General features: G+C 45.0%; 1 protein-coding gene across 1 annotated transcript; it reads right to left on the bottom strand.

Annotated features, from left to right (window-relative positions):
* Positions 1-364: 364 nt before the first annotated feature.
* On the bottom strand, positions 365-20,692 carry LOC106576026 (transportin-3). Its single transcript, XM_014152840.3, has 23 exons — positions 20,405-20,692; positions 17,093-17,293; positions 16,677-16,750; positions 16,268-16,424; positions 15,596-15,739; positions 15,087-15,262; positions 14,762-14,900; positions 14,525-14,671; positions 14,216-14,323; positions 14,010-14,101; positions 13,721-13,860; positions 13,237-13,428; positions 11,034-11,125; positions 10,804-10,880; positions 10,552-10,612; positions 10,147-10,287; positions 5,625-5,741; positions 5,421-5,515; positions 5,036-5,192; positions 4,630-4,797; positions 4,202-4,314; positions 1,329-1,420; positions 365-1,181 (listed from the first exon to the last, which is right to left on the bottom strand). The coding sequence occupies exons 1-22, from the start codon at positions 20,516-20,518 to the stop codon at positions 1,360-1,362; spliced, it is 2,766 nt and encodes a 921-aa protein (XP_014008315.1). The 5' UTR covers positions 20,519-20,692; the 3' UTR covers positions 365-1,181; positions 1,329-1,359.

The following is a 20,692-nucleotide window of genomic DNA, read 5'->3' as shown; positions in this document are numbered from 1 at the left end:
ACCGGGTTGTATTGTGAACCTGTTGGCAAATTACCCTTGGAAGGGTGGTGAGTGACATCAGCTATATGGAGTTCTACATGCAGTCACTGGATATGTTGATTGTGAATAGGATCGAAAAGTAGGAGCTTATTAACGTATGGTTGCATGTGTGGAAATGTCACAGCATCTGTCTGGACATTTATCTAAGAACACAACACCTATAGCACACCAAATGCATAATACCAAGGTGTGTACGTGTGGCTGACAGCAGTGGCTCTGCAACAGAACACCTTGGCTAACTGGATTCTGCCAGAGAATGAGTGGGGTTGTGGGTCTGGGATGAACCAATGTCTGAACTCTAAAACATGACACAGACAAAGGCACGTTTGTTCCTCACTGTCGTTTTTATTGTTGCTCACAACATGACAGTGTCTGCCTCCCCAAGAATGGACGATGCCAGAGGTGGAACAAAAAAAAGAATATATACTATTTGCCAGAGTCCCACCTCTCCTTCCCTGGCAATAGAGAACAGTAAAACTCCAGCCAACACGTTTAAAAAGGTCAAAGGTGACGCCAAATCTCCCAGCATTCCCTTCAACCATTTCCTAAATTCCTCCACAAGGCAGTGGTGACCAATTTGGGAAGGGCATCGTGGGTTTGCTATTTATTTTTCTATATGGCACCGACAGCAAGACCATGTTAAAGTTCTAAAGACACATCCATGAAAATAAATCATTTCTCAATTTAAAAACGTACAAGTCTTTTTTTGATGCATTATGATTTGCAACCAGGCACATCCTTTTGTTTTTTTTGTTTTGTTTTTTTTCCTTCCCTTCTCTTGTTCTTTTTGAAGATGGATCCAGAACTAATCCCATTCCATTTCTTTGAGTCGGTGAATTCTCGTTCCTCCTTGGACATGCCCTCCTGCCCCGCCCCCTTTCAACCCTCATGCCACCTGTTACTGTGGCGACAGTGAGGCAGGGGAGCGGAAGGGGGGCGTCTCTTCTCACACGGCCAAAGTCGAAGGCGCGTTTCGTTTACGGGTTCACCCTGTCACTCCAATCCTTGCGATGCGTCTTGATTGGCTTTCCACAGTGCCAAGTCCCGCCCATCTGTCCAGTAGGAGATCCCTTTAGATTCTCGTCTGCTGCGGTCTTCAGCCTCTTTGCCGTCACCTCTGAATGTTCGCCAAAATATTTAACCTGAGGAAGAAAAACAATGGCGATCTTAATGACACTACCAACGTAAATACGATCAGATTTTTTTTGGAACCATCTAAAGACATGGACCGAGAGGAGTCCGCAGATCCCAGTGTGGGGGCTGTTTGGGTTTCTGGGTTGATGCCGTACCTGGTGTTCTGGCAGAGCTCTTTGGGCATGGCTATCGGAACAATCTGGTGAACTCCCGGATAGCCCAGCACACCTGCTTACACTCCTCCGCACTGGAGAGATGGAGAAAGGGCAACGTTATTAATGTGGCGCATTTACATGGTAAAGGTTATTTCAAATGAAATCGGAAAAGAAAAGGTCATTGAACACATTCAGGCTCGCCATTTATTCAAGGTCACTTTATATTAATCTGAACTGAAATTAACCCATGTCTAGCCTGCAATTTGTCTCACAAGACTCCTACTGTGAACTCAAGGTGCTCCCTCAGAAATACTATCGGATTCCTGCTTACAAGCCAAATTAAAGCAGTAAGCACCAGTGACTATATCAATTAAAGAATGGTCAGATGAAGCAGATGCTAAGCTACAGGACTGTTTTGTTAGCACAGACTGGAATATGTTCCGGGATTCCTCCAATGGCATTGAGTAGTACACCACGTCATGGACTTCAATAAGTGCATCGATGACGTCGTCCTCACAGTGACCGTACATACATACCCCAACCAGAAACCATGGATTACAGGCAACATCCGCACTGAGCTAAAAGGCTAGAGCTGCCGCTTTCAAGGAGAGGGACTCTAAACCAGAAGCTTATAAGAAATCCCGCTTTGTCCTCCGACGAACCATCAAACAGGCAAAGCATCAATACAGGACTAAGATCGGTCGTACTGCACCGGCTCTGACGCTCGTCGGATGTGGCAGGGCCTGCAAACCATTACAGACTACAAAAGGGAAGCACAGCCTACTGGACGAGCTAAACTACTTCTATGCTTGCATCGAGGCAAATAACACTGAAACATGCATGAGAGCACCAGCTGTTCCAGAAGACTGATCACCTTTAGACAGGTAAACATTCACAAGGCCGCAGGGCCAGGCGGATTACCAGGACGTGTACTGCGAGCATGAGCTGACCAACTAGCAAGTGTCTTCAATTATATTTTCAAACTCTCCCTGTCCGAGTCTGTAATACCAACATGTTTTAAGCAGACCACCATAGTGCCTGTGCCCAAGAACACTAAGGTAACCTGCCTAAATGACTACCAACCCGTAGCACTCACGTCTGTAGCCATAAAGTGCTTTGAAAGGCTGGTCATGGCTCACAACACCATCATCCCAGAAACCCTAGACCAACTCCAATTTGCATATCGCCCCAACAGATCCACAGATGACTGCCCTTTCCCACCTGGACAAAAGGAACACCTATGTGAGAATGCTATTCATTGACTGCAGCTCAGCATTCAACATCATAGTGCCCTCCAAGCTCATGAATAAGCTAAGGACCCTGGGACTAAACACCTCCCTCTGAAACTGGATCCTGGACTTCCTGTCGGGCCGCCCCCAGGTGGTAAGGGTAGGTAACAACACATCCGCCACGCTGACCCTCAACACAGCCCCCTCAGGGATGCGTGCTCAGCCCCCTCTTGTACTCCTGTTCACTCATGACTGCACGGCCAGGCACGACTCCAACACCATCAAAATTACCGATGACCACCGACAACAATAGGGAGGTGGTCCGAGACCTGGCCGTGTGGTGCCAGGACAACCTCTCCCTCAACTTGATCAAGAGAAAAGGAGATGATTGTGGACTACAAGAAAAAGAGGACCGAGCACGCCCCAATTCTTATCGAAAGGGCTGCAGTGGAGCAGGTTGAGAGCTACAAGTTCCTTGGTGTCCACATCACCAACGAACTAACATGGTTCAAGCACACCATGACAGCGGTGAAGCGAGCACAACAAAACCTATTCCCCCTCAGGAGACTGAAAATATTTGGCATGGGTCTTCAGATCCTCAAAAGTTTCTACAGCTGCACCATCGAGAGCATCCTGACTGGTTGAATCACTGCCTGGTACGGCAACTGCTCAGCTTCCGACCGCAAGGCACTACAGAAGGTTGTGCGAACTGCCCAGTACATTTCAGGGCCAAGCTTCCTGCCATCCAGGACCTCTATACCAGGCGGTGTCAGAGGAAGGCCCTGAAAATCGTCAAAGACTCCAGCCACCCTAGTCATAGACTGTTCTCTCTGTTACCACACGGCAAGCGATACTGGAGCGCCAAGTCTAGGTCCAAGAGGCTTCTAAACAGCTTCTACCCACAAGCCGTAAGCCTCCTGAACATCTAGTCAAATGGCTACCCAGACTATTCACATTGCCCTTCCCTCTCCACTGCCACTCTGTTGTCATCTATGCATAGTCACTAACTCTACTTACATGTACATACTACCTCAACTAACCGGTGCCCCCGCACATTGTACCGGCACCCCCCCTGTATATTGTTATTTTTTTTACGGCTCCTCTTTAATTACTTGTTACTTTGATCTCTTATTCTTATCCGTATTTTTTTAAACGGCACTGTCGGTTAGGGGTCATAAGTAAGCTTTTCAGTGTAAGGTCTACACCCGTTGTATATGGCGCATGTGACAAATCAGATCTGACTTTAGCTGTCATGTATCTGAAGCGCACATTCCCTCAGAGACACTGCGTGGGAGGGAGGGTGGAGCGCTGGAGAACTGGGGCAGGGAAGGGACGCTTCTAGGCGAGCTTCAACTTGTGGCAGGGAATCCATGAGGTTTCCCTACTCCGGTTTCCCAGCGTTCCACTGGAGCAGCTTGTTCGAGCACGCCCAGGGACACATGAGCTCTTCCCAGAGTCAGAACATCAACAGCTGACAGGGAGTCAACTACTATGCAGAGTTTCACCTGACATAACTCCTGAACCGATGAGGACAACATGTGGCTAGTTAGATTATTTCTGGCAGGAAGGAATGCACCGGATGGGTACGACTGCACCAGATTACACTTGAGAAGCATGGAAGGAGCGTGGTTGTGATATGCTCACCTGGTGACCTGCTTGTGGAAGTCTGTGAGCTGTTTGTGTGTGACGGTCACTGCCCCGCCTGACGTCTCTTTAGGAAGCCCCTTCAGCGCACTCTCCAGCCAGCGGCAGAACGTCTAGAAAACATATCCGCAACGTTAAACATCAAACGCACATCAGGACGCAATGCAATTGTAGCACTACAACACTTATCTCATGAGTGAAAGTGCTGTCATGCCAATGTCATTGGAAGAGTGTGTGACTATGAATTGTGGTCCCTGTTGAAAGATGTTCTCTTATCGCCATCTTGTGGTATGACAGCGAGCACCTGTTGAAGACCAGTGTATGTGTACATTCAACTGCATATGTATTGTACGAGTACTGTCAGAACCGAAAGAGCTAAGTGTGTGTGTGTGTGTGAGAGAGCGTCAATGTACGTGTGAGAGACTCACCGGCCTGTCGAACACCATGATCTCCCAGAGCACCTCAGCCACATCGGGGAGTGTGTAAGGTGGCAGGCAGAAGCAGCATGTGTGCATGAGCTGGGTGACCAACTGCTGCCCATGCTGCCCCATGGCCTGGCCTATTAGCTGCTTCCGCAGATCAAAGTCATCCTCGTGCTGAAATGGGAAAACAAACATGACAATCTGACTGTTGTTATTCAGAGGAGACTTGATTGATCGTCAAACAGTGAATCCCCATGTTTGAGCAAGGTGAGGCACAGATTTGCTCATCTTGATGACATAAGGAATAATTTGGGATAGAAATATATTTGTAGATCAGGGATTCTGTGCATTCTGCAACAGAGACGTCAAACAAACGGACTTGAAATAGATTGACTGTTGGGGGCTGACTCACGTCGTTGCTGACGCCCGTGTGGATGAGGTCTCTGACAAACTTCATGACGCTGCAGTTGGCATCCCGGTGGTCGAGTGTCGTAGCCGCGATGGCACACTGGATGATGTGGACGATGATGCCACTGCTGAGCAGGGTGATGGGACTACGCTGGACAAACCTGCAGAGAGAAGAAGCGAGAGACACAGATGGGAAGACAGACATGTCAGAGAGAGAGAGAGAATCTTCTTTATAATCTGAACGCTGTAAAACAAGTATGCCTATGTCAGGTCCCCAGCAACGGTTAGGTTTCATTCCTGCCACTCAGACAAGACCCATTGAAATTAAGTGAACTTATTATTTTGAGGGAGAGGAGCAACAGTTTGAACTGTGTTCCAGTTGATCATACCTGGTGGCGAGTCTGAAAAGGTCATCTACTGTGTCTGGGTGGTTACGGAGACCGTTGGTCTGCTCCAATAGCTGGAAGGTGGGCATACAAAGAGCCTACGGGTAGAGAGAAGGGACAAAGTCAGGTCAAAACCAATAACAACCAGAGTTCCACTGCCACTCTAGTGAACTATGAGTACCTATGAAAGTGGTGTGCGTCCCCTACCTGTAGCATGTCCAGTAGACCTTGTCTGCAGCCCTCCTCCATGCCGTACTCATCCACCAGGATGCTGCCCAGATACAGGAAGCAGGAGTGGGGATACACCTGATACACACTGACCATCTGAAACGCAACATCTTTACACCTGGTACACACATCTTTACACCTGGTACACACTGACCAGAGCTTGACATTCACTTTTGTGACTGAATTTTACCTGTCCAAAAGCTCAGTCTGGCACCCCCCCACACAAAAAATATAACACCAGGGCCAAAAAGTTTGCTGAAAATTGTGTTGTATAATGCAAGGAACCACTTCACAAAATAACATTCATTGTAAATCACTGGTGTTGACAATGGAAGGCTGCTGGTCTCTGATCCCATGAATTATATATCCTACCGTTGGCCCTTGAGCATCCCCCACAAAGTAAAAATAGTGCACTGATAAGCTACTGGATGAAACACGTGGTCCGTCAACCCTCATCCAGGAGAGCTACTGAGTGTGCAGGATTTTGATCCAACCCTGCTCAAACACACCAGTCAGCTTATCAAGGACCTGTTGAGCAATGTGGTGTGTTCCAACAGGGAAGGAGCAAAATCCTGCACACACTCTCCTGGATGAGGGTTGGCCACTCTGCAACATTACAATCAAATATTTGGTCTTTATAAAATAATTCCCTCATTCAATGAACCAGGGATTAAATGGTTAAGGTGGGCGAGGTAGCTAACTTAGAAGTGTATCTATTTGTAAGGTTAAATGATTGTGTTCAGGGGAGATCTTGACAGCATAGGAGTTACTTGTCAATTAGGCTATTCTAAGAATATTTGTTACTATTGAACAGAGGATAATCCTAGACAATTCTGAGCGCGAGAGACGGTTTTACAACTGGAGTATGCAGTATTGTTTCATCAACTGCGCACCCATATCAAATGCATGTTGGCCATTTGCGGTTATTTTCTTCACCTTTATTTAACCAAGTAGGCAAGTTGAGAACAAGTTATCATTTACAATTGCGACCTGGCCAAGATAAAGCAAGCAGTTTGACACATACAACAACAGAGTTACACATGGAGTAAAACAAACATCCAGTCAATAATAAAGTAGAAAAATAAGTCTATATACACAATGTGAGCAAATGAGGTGAGATAAGGGAGGTAAAGGCAAAAAAACCCATGGTTGCAAAGTAAATACAATATAGCAAGTTAAACACTGGAATGGTAGATTTGCAGTGGAAGAAAGTGCAAAGTAGAAATAGAAATAACGGGGTGCAAAGGAGCAAAATAAATAAATAAATAAATAAAGTAGGGGAAGAGGTAGTTGTTTGGGCTAAATTATAGATGGGCTATGTACAGGTGCAGTAATCTGTGAGCTGCTCTGACAGCTGGTGCTTAAAAGCTAGTGAGGGAGATAAGTGTTTCCAGTTTCAGAGATTTTTGTACTTTGTTCCAGTCATTGGCAGCAGAAAACTGGAAGGAGAGGCGGCCGAAGGAGGAATTGGCTTTGGGGGTGACCAGAGAGATATACCTGCTGGAGCGTGTGCTACAGGTGGGTGCTGCTATGGTGACCAGCGAGCTGAGATAAGGGGGAACTTTACCTAGCAGGGTCTTGTAGATGACCTGGAGCCAGTGGGATTGGCGACTAGTATGAAGCGAGGGCCAGCCAACGAAAGCGTGCAGGTCGCAGTGGTGGGTAGTATATGGGGCTTTGGTGACAAAACGGATGGCACTGTGAGAGATTGCATCCAATTTATTGAGTTGGGTATTGGAGGCTATTTTGTAAATGACATTGCCTAAGTCGAGGATCGATAGGATAGTCAGTTTTACGAGGGTATGTTTGGCAGCATGAGTGAAAGATGCTTTGTTGCGAAATAGGAAGCCAATTCTAGATTTAACTTTGGATTGGAGATGTTTGATGTGAGTCTGGAAGGAGAGTTCACAGTCTAACCAGACACTTAGAATATGTGGACAACTACAAATACCTAAGTCAGAACCATCCAGAGTAATGATGCTGGACGGGCGGGCAGTGCAGGCAGCGATCGGTTGAAGAGCATACATTTAGTTTTACTTGTATTTAAGAGCAGTTGGAGGCCACGGAAGGAGAGTTGTATGGCATTGAAGCTCGTCTGGGGGGTTGTTAACACAGTGTCCAAAGAAGGGCCAGAAGTATACAGAATGGTGTCATCTGTGTAGAGGTGGATCAGAGACTCACCAGCAGTAAGAGTGACATCATTGATGTATACAGAGAAAAGAGTCGGCCCAAGAATTTAACCCTGTGGCACACCCATAGAGACTGCCAGAGGTCCGGACAACAGGCCCTCCGATTTGACACACTGAACTCTATCAGAGAAGTAGTTGGTGAACCAGGCGAGGCAATCACTTGAGAAACCAAGGCTATTGAGTCTGCCGATGAGGATGTGGTGATTGACCTGGCCAAAGCTTTCGACTCTGTCAATGAATACGGCTGCACAGTATTGTTTCTTATCGATGGCGGTTAAGATATCGTTTAGGACCTTGAGCGTGGCTGAGGTGCACCCATGACCAGCTCTGAAACCAGATTGCATAGCGGAGAAGGTGCGGTGGGATTCGAAATGGTCGGTAATGTGTTTGTTGACTTGGCTTTCGAAGACTTTAGAAAGGCAGGGTAGGATAGATATAGGTCTGTAGCAGTTTGGGTCAAGAGTGTGTCCCCCTTTGAAGAGGGGGATGACCTCAGCTGCTTTCCAATCTTTGGGAATCTCAGACGACACGAAAGAGATGTTGAACAGGCTAGTAATAGGGGCAACAACAATTTCGGCAGATATTTTTAGAAAGGGTCCAGATTGTCTAGCCCGGCTGATTTGTAGGGGTCCAGATTTTGCAGCTCTTTCAGAACATCAGCTGACTGGATTTGGGAGAAGGAGAAATGGAGAAGGCTTGGGTGATTTGCTGTGGGGGGTAGCCAGGTGGAAAGCATGGCCAGCCGTAGAAAAATGCTTATTGAATTTCTCAATTATAGTGGATTTATCGGTGGTGACAGAGTTTCCTATCCTCAGTGCAGTGGGCAGCTGGGAGGAGGTGCTCTTATTCTCCAAGGACTTTACAGTGTCCCAGAACTTTGAGTTTGTGTTGCAGGAAGCAAATTTCTGCTTGAAAAAGCTAGCCTTGGCTTTTCTAACTGCCTGTGTATATTGGTTTCTAACTTCCCTGAAAAGTTGCATATCACGGGGGATGTTCGATGCTAATGCAGAACGCCACAGGATGTTTTTGTGTTGGTTAAGGGCAGTCAGGTCTGGAGAGAACCAAAGGCTATATCTGTTCCTGGTTCTACATTTCTTGAATGGGGCATGCTTATTTAAGATGGTGAGGAAGGCTTTTTTTTTAATAACCAGGCATCCTCTACTGAAGGGATGAGGTCAATATCCTTCCAGGATACCCGGGCCAGGTCGATTAGAAAGGCCTGCTCGCTTAAGTGTTTCAGGGAGCATTTGACAGTGATTAGTGGAGGTCGTTTGACCGCTGACCCATTACGGATGCAGGCAATGATCGCTGAGATCTTGATTGAAAACAGCAGAGGTGTAATTTAGAGGGCAAGTTGGTTAGGATGATATCTATGAGGGTGCCCGTGATACCGAATTGCCAGTGGAAAGTTATTTTAGGACGTCAGACATGACATTTAATGCATGCTAATAGTTAATATAGTTAACTAGCGAGATTCAAATTCAAAACATTGTGTAGTTTGGCTGGTTATCGAGTGTCTTTTGCATATCATCATTTTACCTGCTGCGCAAATGTCCCTCTCCGTCTCGCTCTCCCTCCCTCATCCAGAAACTGGCACACAGCTGACAGACACCATTTCTTTACCAGGATTCTTGTTACTGACCAAACATTTGCTATAACTGGGCAAATAGCTCACTAGCAATTATCATCAACAAATGTTCTAACGCGGCTCGCTTTGATCTCAAAAACACACCTCGCGACTGCATGATTGAAAGACCACTTTGCCTGTCAGTGCAGACCTACAATAATTATAGAGTACTCCAACGTCTCTGCAGAGATTGGGAGGACAGTGAGCGAAACATCGTATCCGGATGACAGTAATCAAATTATGATCGAAGTAACCTAATTGTTTGATAGTGATTTTTTCACTCGTCAAGTCAGACCACTTTAAATCTGCTTGTCCAAATAATGTATTTTTACTTTCCCCGGGCAAGCAGACAAGCCTTAATGTTAAGTTCTGCTGACCATCTGAAACACACACATTATATTAAGGACCTATACTAGAGTAAAACAATTCCAGTAACTTCTCACAAATTCCCAGAAATCTAGATTCAAGAGAGAATAATCAGAAAGCCAGGGAATCCTTCAACCCAGGAGTTTGGAAAAGTTGCAACCCTATACTGTACATTCAGCCTAACTGTCAGTCACCAGTTGCCCTGGGCTCAACAAGCACCCGGTGGCAAAGGATTTTGTATACACAAGTAACAGACGCCAACCAAGATTTATCCATCTGTATATGGGGCGTATCGTGAACCAAACACAGGGACACGCACCTGTGTGACGAGTGGCTGTAGTAGAGAGGCAGAGCCCTTGCCCACGCAGCGCACAGCGAACCGCAGACAGCGACAGCAGCGCTCCACGATGCGGTTATCAGCCTGGTGTGTGTTCAGAGTCTCTGATAGGACCGGCCAGATCTACAGAGAACCAAGGAAACACCCAATATAGATTTGGCATGAGAAGCTGCGGGAATGACTGTACTCAATCATGGCCTCAAGTTGGAGTTAAAATCTGCAAGGGAGAGAAGCATCAGGATAGTTGAGCACCAGAATAGCCCCATTAAAACACAGTCCAATTAATGGGTTGAACAACGCAGGTTGTATGCAATGGTAGCTTTGTCCAAATACAAAAGAAAATGGATATAAAAATCTAGAGGGTGAAAAAACTGACAGTTGCTTTACCTCCTGGATAACTTTCTGACATGGGTGTGTCTGGCCATTCTCTACAATGGGGTTTGTGTGTCTGAAAAAAACAAACAAAAAAAACCATTAATATGAACATTTCTGCTTAAAATATTAAACCACCAACCCAAATCCTCATATCTGTATAGCTACATAAGACAGGTCATGACCTGTGCAACCAGGAGATATATATATAATAATAATAATAATAATAATAATAATAATAATGTGTTATAATTGGGTTGAGCGAACCGGAAGATGACTGCTAGTCTGTCCAGCCAGACAGTGGGGTCAGCAGCTTTCCCATTCCTGGGGTCCTGAGAGAGAAGCTGAATATAAGAGACAAATAAGCAAACCTGTTGGTATCACACAAATCCCCAATCCTGTTAGTAGAATTGTGTAACACTACAATAGTGTTACACAATTCTACTAAGGTACCTCACACACACAACCAACAACCAAAACGGCAGACCACCACACACCTTTTTGAGGGCCATGACCTGCACAGCACACAGGTCACTCAAACACTCGGCGATCTTCTCCAGGGGCAGGCGAGCCAGGACCAGTGCTGTACCTGCAAGGTAAAACAACCAGCGTTACCATGGTGACAGAGCAACACCACTGTAATACAAATCAACCTCAGTAGGCAATCAAACAAAAAGACAAACGGAACATCGAGCCACAGTCCAGAGAGAACAAATTGCTGACATATGGACCAGCAATTGAGAGACATTCATAAAACAAGAGATTGAAAGTGAGAGACAGAATAGAGGAGTGGAGCAGAAAGGTGTCATGGTACGCTGACGATTCATGTTCTTTTAAATCGGCAATTCTCGTCACTGGGGCTGTAGTGGAGCAGGTTGAGAGCTTCAAGTTTCTTGGCGTCCACGTCAAACAAACAAACTATCATGGTCCAAAACACACCAAGACAGTTGTGAAGAGGGCACAAAAACACCTTTTACCCCTCAGGAGACCAAAAAGATTTGGCATGGGTCCTCAAAAGGTTCTACAGCTGCACCGGAGAGCACCCTGACTGGTTGCATCACCAGCACAACCTCCAACCACAAGGCACTACAGAGGGTACATCACTGGGGCCAAGCTTCCTGCCATCCAGGATCTCTATACCAGACAGTGTAAGAGGAAGGCCCTAAAAAAAAATTGCCATGAGCTCCAGCCACCCTAGTCATAGACGGTTCTCTCTGCTACCGCACGGAAAGCGGTACCGGAGGGCCAAGTCTAGGTCAAAAAGGCTTCAACCCCCAAGCCATAAGACTCCTTAACATCTAATCAAATGGCTACCCAGACTATTTGCATTTTCCCCACACCATCTTTACACGGCTGTTACTCTATCCCTGCAGTGTCATTTTACCTCGACTAACCGGTGCCCCTGCACATTGACTCTGTACCGGAACCCCCTGTATATATAGTCTCATTGTTATTTTATTGATGCTCCTTAATAAATGTTTTATATAGCTATTTTTTCTTAAACTACATTGTTTGATAAGGGCTTGTAAGTAAGCATTTCACACTTGTTGATTCGGCGCATGTAACAAATAAAATTCTATTCGATTTTTGATCCCTGCACAGCCTCAGGGTATAGATCCTTTTTCGAACCTCGCTGGATTAAATGCACCATATTAAAAAAAATTAAATACAACTTTAACATTACTGTGTATTTTACCAATAAAACGGTCTGACGGTGAAGTGGAAATACTCTGTAATCATATCCCAAAATAAATAAATTCTCTCACTACAATAGAAAGTTACCCAATTTAGAGAAGATCTTGCTACCATGGAAAGGACAACACCTGTCTATTTGAGGAGAAAAAATATATAAAAACATTTGATTAATTATTTAGTCATATCCCAGTGTACCTTTTTACTCATGGCCCTACCTACAGTCATTTACTTTGTTTTTTTTTCACTTCATTTGGAACAGGCCTATTTATATAAATAAATACGAATTAGGAAGGCAGAAATGACTAAATATTAAAGCATTGGACCTCTCACTTAAGGCATACAAAATCTATACTTATATCCGAACTGGTTCTCTAGCAGATTAGTAAGAATGGCTCACCCAGTGTTCAAGAATGATTTTTTATTTTTTTGTGATTAAAAAAAAAAAATCTTCATTCAGAATACAACTTCACACTTTCAGATATTTTTTAAAAACAAGACATAGAAAGCTGGTTTCAATTTCAGTTTAATCCATCAGAAAAGACAGAACAAATATTTCATCGTTTTGATGTCTTCACTATTATTGTACAATGTAGAAAATAGTAAAAATAAAGAAAGACCCTTGAATGAGTAGGTGTCCAAACTTTCGACTGGTACTGTATGCAAGTGTATATATGGCAACTAGAAATCAAAACGGGATGATCTTCAGAGATAGATGGGAGGGGTTGAGGGTAGCTGAAGTATGGGACTAAAAAAATAAAAAAATAAGATATGCCATGTAAAATACATTGTGTCCGTAAAAGGTTAATAGTACGTATAAGCTGGAAGTAGAAGCCTAACTATTGTTGTCCATTCGTTTACTACAATTAGGGGAGGGGTGGTAGGGTTAGGGGAAAATATACATACAAAAAAAAGTGGTGGACTGAAAATACAGACAAATACACTGATTGTGTCTTCTATCCACACCATAAAAATTATGTAAATAAAATAAGGATGGCATAAGGTTACCTTTGAGGAGGCCTACGGCGGCTTCGGTCGTCAGGGCGAAGGAGTCGAGGGCACGGGCGATGTCCAGCAGGCCCTGGAAGTGCTGGGCCATATGGTCCCGACACACAGAGCAGATGTTATGGATGGCCTTGGCCGCCACGGAAGCCAAGGTCTTCTCCCTCAGGCCCTTCATCAGGTAGTTCAGCACGGGGTCTGTGACATAGAGCGGGGCTAAGGTCATGCACACATCCAGAGTATACAGCCAACAGAGGCGCACAGACAGAGGCGCACATTCGTAACACAGCAGGGACATAACAAAACAGAGCGACAGGCATTTGACACAGGAAGGAACAAGGAATGGAAAAATAAAGAAAAATGACAAGGAAATAGAGATGTACTCAAAACGAGGGGCATACACACATGAAGATGAACCTCTAAATCGATGAACTCAATCACTCAGGACCCGAGCTAAGATATTGACCGTAAACGTGACGACTGAACCTACCTAGGAACCGCGGGTTGCGGTCAACGACCTCGCTCATCTCCCCCACCAGCTCAATGCTGGTGTAGCGCACGGCGATATGGACAGTCTCTGGCAGCAGCACCACCTGCTCTAACACCTCTGTCAGGGTGGGGTTGTTCTCACTGACAGGGGGAAAGCATTAACACGGTACACAAACACCTTGGGGGAAGGATATACAAATCAACAAGTAGCTGTACACATTCTATACGGTGGGGAAGCGATTTAGTCATCGCACATTATGACTCATTAACAGAACGAAGAGGACACTCACGGGTCTACACTCTTGGCGATGGCGGCCATGATGAAGAGAACAGCCTCAGTCACCTCCCAGGGAGGGTTCCCTTCTTTTAGAGTGGAGTACAACTGAGAGAGCAAGAGGGAGGAAAGGAGAGAGAAAAAAAGAAAGAGAAGGAAGTCGGTATAGTTTGTCATCTTAATGACGTCATTTGAACTTGTAATTTCTAAAAGGGTAGCTACCTGGGAGAAACATTCCATGGAGCCCACAAGGAAAATGACATCCTTCACAAGATCAGACACCCTCATCCTGAACTCCCCAAAGTCATCAGTATCTTCTGGGATGCCCTCCTGTGGATCAAACCAAAAGTGGAGACCGTGAATGAATGATATAGTGCTGCCAAAGTTAAATGATGTACTGAAATACTTCATTAGATGCACATGGTTATGGGATTCTACAATCAGATATGACACAAGAAGAGTATTGGGGAGTACGGTCGGCATCACTGGAGTTGGTTAAGGACTGCTTGTCATGTGGTGGGTGGTCCTTACGTGGTCGGGGTCTAGTTGGCAGTGGCGGGCCAGGCCGTGCAGCAGTCTCTGGATATAGGGTCTGAAGATGCCGTGGAGGGCAGGGTCGTTGGTCTTATACAGGTTCTCTCCCAGACGATACCAGAAGTTAAAGGAGATCTCCACGACCTGAGATGAACCAGAAGAGAACGCACACACTTGAAATCCACACAAAGCAACAGAGCGTGTGCGCGTGTGTGTGTATCATGTGTTGTGTACCTCATATTGAGGGTGTCCTGCGCAGATGAGCAGTAGCTCAAGTGTCCGCAGGTCTCCCATGCCCTGGCCTGGACTCCTGACTGTCGTCTCCAGAAACGTCTCACACAACTCAGTGAAGATCCTACAGTAATTCAACACTCTGAGAACAAAAGGAGAAGGAGAGAGTTGTGGATATAAGTTATCATTCTTTTCTTCCACACAGAGGAGAGAAGAGCTCAACATCAAGAGCAATGGAGAGGAGAGATAGGTTTGGGGCAGGAAGGGGTGTGGTGATTGGATAGGTGATCTTGGTGTAGGTATGAAAAAGGGAGTAGCGTGTTCGTACTTGTCGAGGTCCTCCCGTGCCACGGCCATGTGGTAGGCCGTCTCCAGCGTGAGGACGCCCTGGAAGAGCTGCAGGGCCAGGGGCATGTGCGTGTCCACGTTCTCGATGGCGTACAGCGCTGAACACACGCAGTCGGACGCGGCCTCGTGCAGGTTAGTGGACGTCTCGTCTCTCTGCTGCCAAACAAACAGACAAAAAAAAAAAAAGAGAACAGTACATCAAAGAGATGTCCCGGCTGAAAAATATAAACGATGCACTGTGCATACAAGCGACTAGCATTCAAAACCGGCATAAATTATTGCCCTGCCCCCCCAATAGTTGTTGCAGAAATAAGGGTTAGGATCAAACGCCACTACAATGTTGAGAGAGACTTTGGGAGTATCCTAAAAGTTGTTTGTTTTTGGGTGTGTTTCACTAGCACTGTTAATTTGTGATTCCAAAATGTGATGAGAGAGAGCGAGAGAAAGCCAGACAAAGAGGGAGAGAAAGAGACCGAGACACAGACATACCAGCACTTGGAAAAGGACCATGAGGAGCTGGTTGTTGGCCATAAAGTTGCTGTCCAGGACTCCCAGGTTGAACCAGCTGCCCAGACAGCGGAACACCTTGATCAGCATTTTCTCATTGCTGCCCGACTTCTCCACACACGTCATCTGTAGACAGAGTGACAACACACACGCGCACTAACAACACAGACCCTTATCAAAACCACAATGCGGTGTCCAAAGCCAAATGCACAAGGAAGTTCACCCAACAAAACAGTCACGACAGGTGTAATCAATATTGACTCCAGGCAAATTGCTGATTGTAGGTTGAAGTAACCCTCGACACAAACAGTTTAGTTCTGTTTCTTTTCTGTTCATTTTGGGAGGACAACTCCTACATTCTTACACTTAATCCTCACAAACATCTACTGTCAACCTTGGACATTCTGCAGAGAAAGATATACTGCAAAGTGAGTGGTTTAGTTTGTCCCTCTAAGGTAGTAGTTGAAAAGCTGTGTGATAATGAGGCTGTACACCCCAGGGTTTCAAATTAAGATGAACCCATGGGAGGTCTGCTTATCCGGTAAGGGGGAGTGGTGGCGGGTGCTCTAGTTTAGACCAGCTTAATCAGGTGGGTAAAATAGGCTAGTATGTGAGAGTGTTGGCAAGAGAAAGAGGAATGGATAGAACTCTCACCAGTAGGGTGACCACAGTACTGGAGTAATAGGCCAGGTCCTCGATGATCTCTGTCCTGCGATTGGCTCCGATGCGTAGGGAGCGGCTGTGGACCTCCTCGGGGAGCACTGTAAGGATCTCTATCAGAAACGTCATGGAGCTGACGTCATTGCTATACCTGAGAAAAAGAGAGAGACAGAGAAAGAGGGGCAAGGAGAGACGGCAGCAGTCGTTTATGAGAAAATTAGCATGAAGGAGATGTATTTTAAGCTTAATGTCACCTCAAACATACCAACTCATTAACTATTTTCAATAGCATTCAACTTTATAGAACCACCTACAGTGGTCTAATATCCTGTAAATCTTGCATTGTGTTATCCACAGCTGTGATCCGAGATGGGTGGTTGAGAGCTAATGGGAGGGGTCTTACTTTTCAATGAGGGTGTGGACACAGCCCTTCCAGGAGGCCATCTGTAGGGCGAGGTCTGCAATGGCCAGAGCGAGCTGAGAATGGGACAAGAGAAATGAGACAAGCAACCAGGAAGAACTTGTAAGGATTAGAGTATCTTAATGCCACATAATATTGTACTTGTTAAAGTGTACCACAGCTACTCCTCTGTAGTGGTACATTGGGGGTAAATGCTAGATTTCTATTGTGCATTGCTAAGCCTTTGGGACATTTAGATGGGCAGTGGGACATTCCTTGAGAGCATTCTAGGAGCATAAAGTCTGCAGACAGAAATCCAAGTCATCCTGGAGTTTCAGTGGTCACTGTGACAGGGTGGACAATAACTGGACGGGAAGGGCGTTAGCCCAAGTTACATCAATGGACGAGGCGGCTATTACCTGGGTGACGATGATGGGGGAGAGGTCTTTGAGGCTCTGTATGTGTGAGAGCAGGGAGTCTCGGAGGGCGATATGGGTCTCTGGGGGGAGCTCAAAGAACGACATCTGGATCTTCATCTTCATGGTCTGGGCGGCAAAGTAACAAGATTCCACGTCCTGTTTCAGCTGGAGGAGCTGGTCTGCCATCTCCCACGCGTACATCTGCGGGGAGGGGAGAAAAGTTATCGCCACCATTAACTGTATTCAGACAGTACATATTCCTATTCATTCCTTTACACTTGTGTGTATAAGGTAGTTGTGAAATTGTTAGGTTATATTACTTGTTAGATATTACTGCATGGTCGGAACTAGAAGCACAAGCATTTCGCTACACTCGCATTAACATCTGCTAACCATGTGTATGTGACAAATAAAATGTGAAGGTTACCGAAACAAGTAGGTCAAAAACCAGGGTAGTGGTAAACCCAGCAGTTTTACACACACAGGCCTACACAGCTAAATGGTCTGTAAAGGATACCCAGGAACAATCTACTGACTAAACAGGGTGGAAAGGACACACACTGCTGCTTGTAGGACTTGTAATAAAATATTTTATAACATTCCTTTTTGTAATAACTGCTACAGTGGCAAATATGAAAATCAGAGCTTATTCCAAAATAAAACAACCCCCCCATGCGGCTACACTTGTCATCCCAGGACAGTCCCGTATTTCAGGCCCATTTCAAGTGTCCCGACATTTCTTTCTACAAAAAAAGGTCCTTTTGTCAGCAAGACACATTGTCAAAAAAAAAAATGTCACAACAAAAAGTCCATGTTCATCCACTCCATTAGCCTAGGCTATAACCCCCTAAACAGACATGATCCACACTGAAAAACAGACAAAACAGTTTGACAAAGAGCATATTTTCATCAGAATAATTATGCATAGGCCTACTCACAAAACACATGCAATGGCTGTCATTCAACACCATGCAGTGTTCAATGTGGAATTGTTAATCCATTTAGAAAATTACAAAGAACAAGCAGAATAAACTAAATTGAACATCCGTATATCGAAAAGAAAGATTTTGGTTTGTAACCCTGGAAAAAAAAGGTCTTTCAACTAGCCACATTGAGCCCAGTTTCAAATGATCACTGAGAATAACTGTTGCAGAGTTGAGATGCGCGTCACTTCTGTTATGTTACATCATGTTTTTTTTACTATAAAATAGGTGTCGACTGTGATAAGGTCTCAGGAAATAAGCGTTGTCTACTAAATTAACAAAGCAAGGCTATGCAATTGCACAGCCATAGACTTCTACAAGCAAGTGCCACTGCTGAGGTTACTGCCTTTTTGAAGACTGTTCCACAATATAATATAACCAGTTGATAGTAAAGTTTCAATAACTTGCTGTAAATTGACAATATATATGGGGCAATTTAGCAATTAGGATTTGTTATCTGTAATGGTTATGATAAATTAGGTATTGTTGCGCAGTGTTGGCATAGGCCTACTGGAAAAATGTGAACATTGAATTATTGTATTTTTTTTAAATAAATATTTTTTCCCATTCGAGAACTCAGAAAAAAATAGTGAGTACTGGAACAGTCCAAATGTTTTTAAAATGCCCATCCTAGTAAATGGATCACTATGCTTACATTTTCAGTTCTGCATCCCTACCTACTCAACATATTTCTAAACCCTAATCCCTCAAAGACCCAAAAGGAGTAGGCCTATTTACAAATACAGTAGACCAAATCTGATATCCTTCCAATGCGTTCACCATCAGGTGTCTTTAGTTAGCTGCCTTCATAGAGGGCTTGTTGCCTTAACCAACAGTTGGTCTGCTGTTAGACATTCTGGAGAATGGTATAAGGACTGTAAAGTATAACCTGGTAAAATGTGTATGAGAATTTACATTGCAAAGTTTAACAGCCAAGCCCCTTGCCCATTTGTCCCCAGTGTCCAGTATGTCCTGGCAGCCAGGGAAAAAAGCTGCTGACAGCACAGATCACATACAGTGCTCATCACTCAGATGGCTCCTGCTCTCCCAAATTAGACCGTTCAGATCCCCAAGTGCCAGCAGACTCAGGAAGTTGCTGGTGTCACAGTCTAACGTGTTTTAAAACATGTTAAGCAACATTGCATTTTTTCTTAAGGAATCAATATTTGACTTTGTGAGGCCTTTCTGTGCGAACTGCATGATAATGGGGTGGAAATTGCGTTTTTTAATCCAGTTACCCTCAATGCAACCTGCGGGAAGGCCATTATTATATAAATTATCACAGTAATAAATTAAAGTTGGTAGGAATACGTAGGTTGCATGTAGGTGGGCCGTATTTCAATCACTGATTGTCCGATGACAGACAATGATTTCATTTCCTGCAGGAGTCAAGACAGTAACCAATGAATATGCGGAAACCGGACCGATGCAGCACCATGGGAGGAAAAAAAACAAACAGATGCGGAAATAATAAAACGGCTAACGTCAACCAGCAGCAAACAAATAAGTGCCACATACCATTTACCCAACAGTATCAACATAAATGCAAGTTGTTAGTGTAACTAGCCAAGTTAACGTTCGCGGACTAACTCAAAGCAAAAGCCTACATGGCAATATCGCTAGCCCGCTAACCTAACGTTATCTAGCGAGACAACACGCCCCTCTACTTAGCAATTTAGCCATATGTGGCTAAAACGGCAAGTATGCTAGCAAGTATTGGACGCTATCACGGTGGCCACCCTCGCCTCGCGCTCTTCCTGTGCCATGACCGGCTAACGTTGCTGTCATTAGCGCGAACTACTAATTATGTAAAGACAGCTACTGTAGTTGGCTAGGGTTAACTAAACAACTAGCTAGCAATAACTGGATGTTAACTAGTTATGTTGTGTGTGGATAACTAACTAGCATTTTCAAACACCATGGGTCGTTTGATGACTACACGCGAGAAAAAGCGAGCTACTGTTTGCCTTCATTACCTTCGTTGCACCGAGAAACCCCCCATAGATGTAACCCCGTTTCCAGTTGACAGTTACTAGCAGGCTAGTAGTAGAAAAGGGAACTGTGTGGCTAATGCTAACTAGTTAGTTATCTAACAAACCAGCTTGACTAAGCTAACTAGCTAATGCTATGCAGTTTGTTGCTAGCTAGCGTGTGAATCTATGCTCATTCATTCGTTGTTGGGTTAGCATACACAAATCCAATGGTTTTATATCACCACGGTATTACGCATTCTGATGCAATGTTTTGTTTTCGGCCTCACACGACCTGTCTAGCCATGTCTTGTTCTAGGCCCATTCCAAGTCCCCCCCCATCTCTCAAGTTTACTTACCGATCTCTGTAGCTCCCCCAGCCACACTGAGGCTCGCTCTTTACCGGCGGGGTCCGGATCATGATAAAGAGCCTGAACAGCTTGATACACAAGTGCGACTGTCGGTTTCTCCATAGCGCTATGCTACGTTCCGGGTTACAGTTTATGGTAAATGCGAAGGCGCTACAAGTTCCACAGTTTATGTTCAGACGGGGTAATATTTATTCGTTAGTTGTGCTCGCTGTTCCGACCGCCATCTCAATCGCACACAGGTTCCCCGTGTGTGTCACCGACAAACGCCCCCGTCTA

Source organism: Salmo salar, chromosome 17, assembly GCF_965601325.2.
Source record: "Salmo salar chromosome 17, fSalSal1, whole genome shotgun sequence".
In the NCBI taxonomy this organism is placed as follows: domain Eukaryota; kingdom Metazoa; phylum Chordata; class Actinopteri; order Salmoniformes; family Salmonidae; genus Salmo; species Salmo salar.
This window is presented reverse-complemented; position numbering and strand designations above follow the sequence as displayed.

Coding starts and splice junctions, on each gene's coding strand:
- LOC106576026 (XM_014152840.3), bottom strand. CDS start 20,518: ATGGAGAAACCGACAGTCGCACTTGTGTATCAAGCTGTTCAGGCTCTT. Junction 16,751..17,092: donor CCCCCATCATCGTCACCCAG/GTAATAGCCGCC, acceptor TCCCATTCTCAG/CTCGCTCTGGCCATTGCAGA. Junction 5,742..10,146: donor TACAGCCACTCGTCACACAG/GTGCGTGTCCCT, acceptor GTTGCGTTTCAG/ATGGTCAGTGTGTATCAGGT.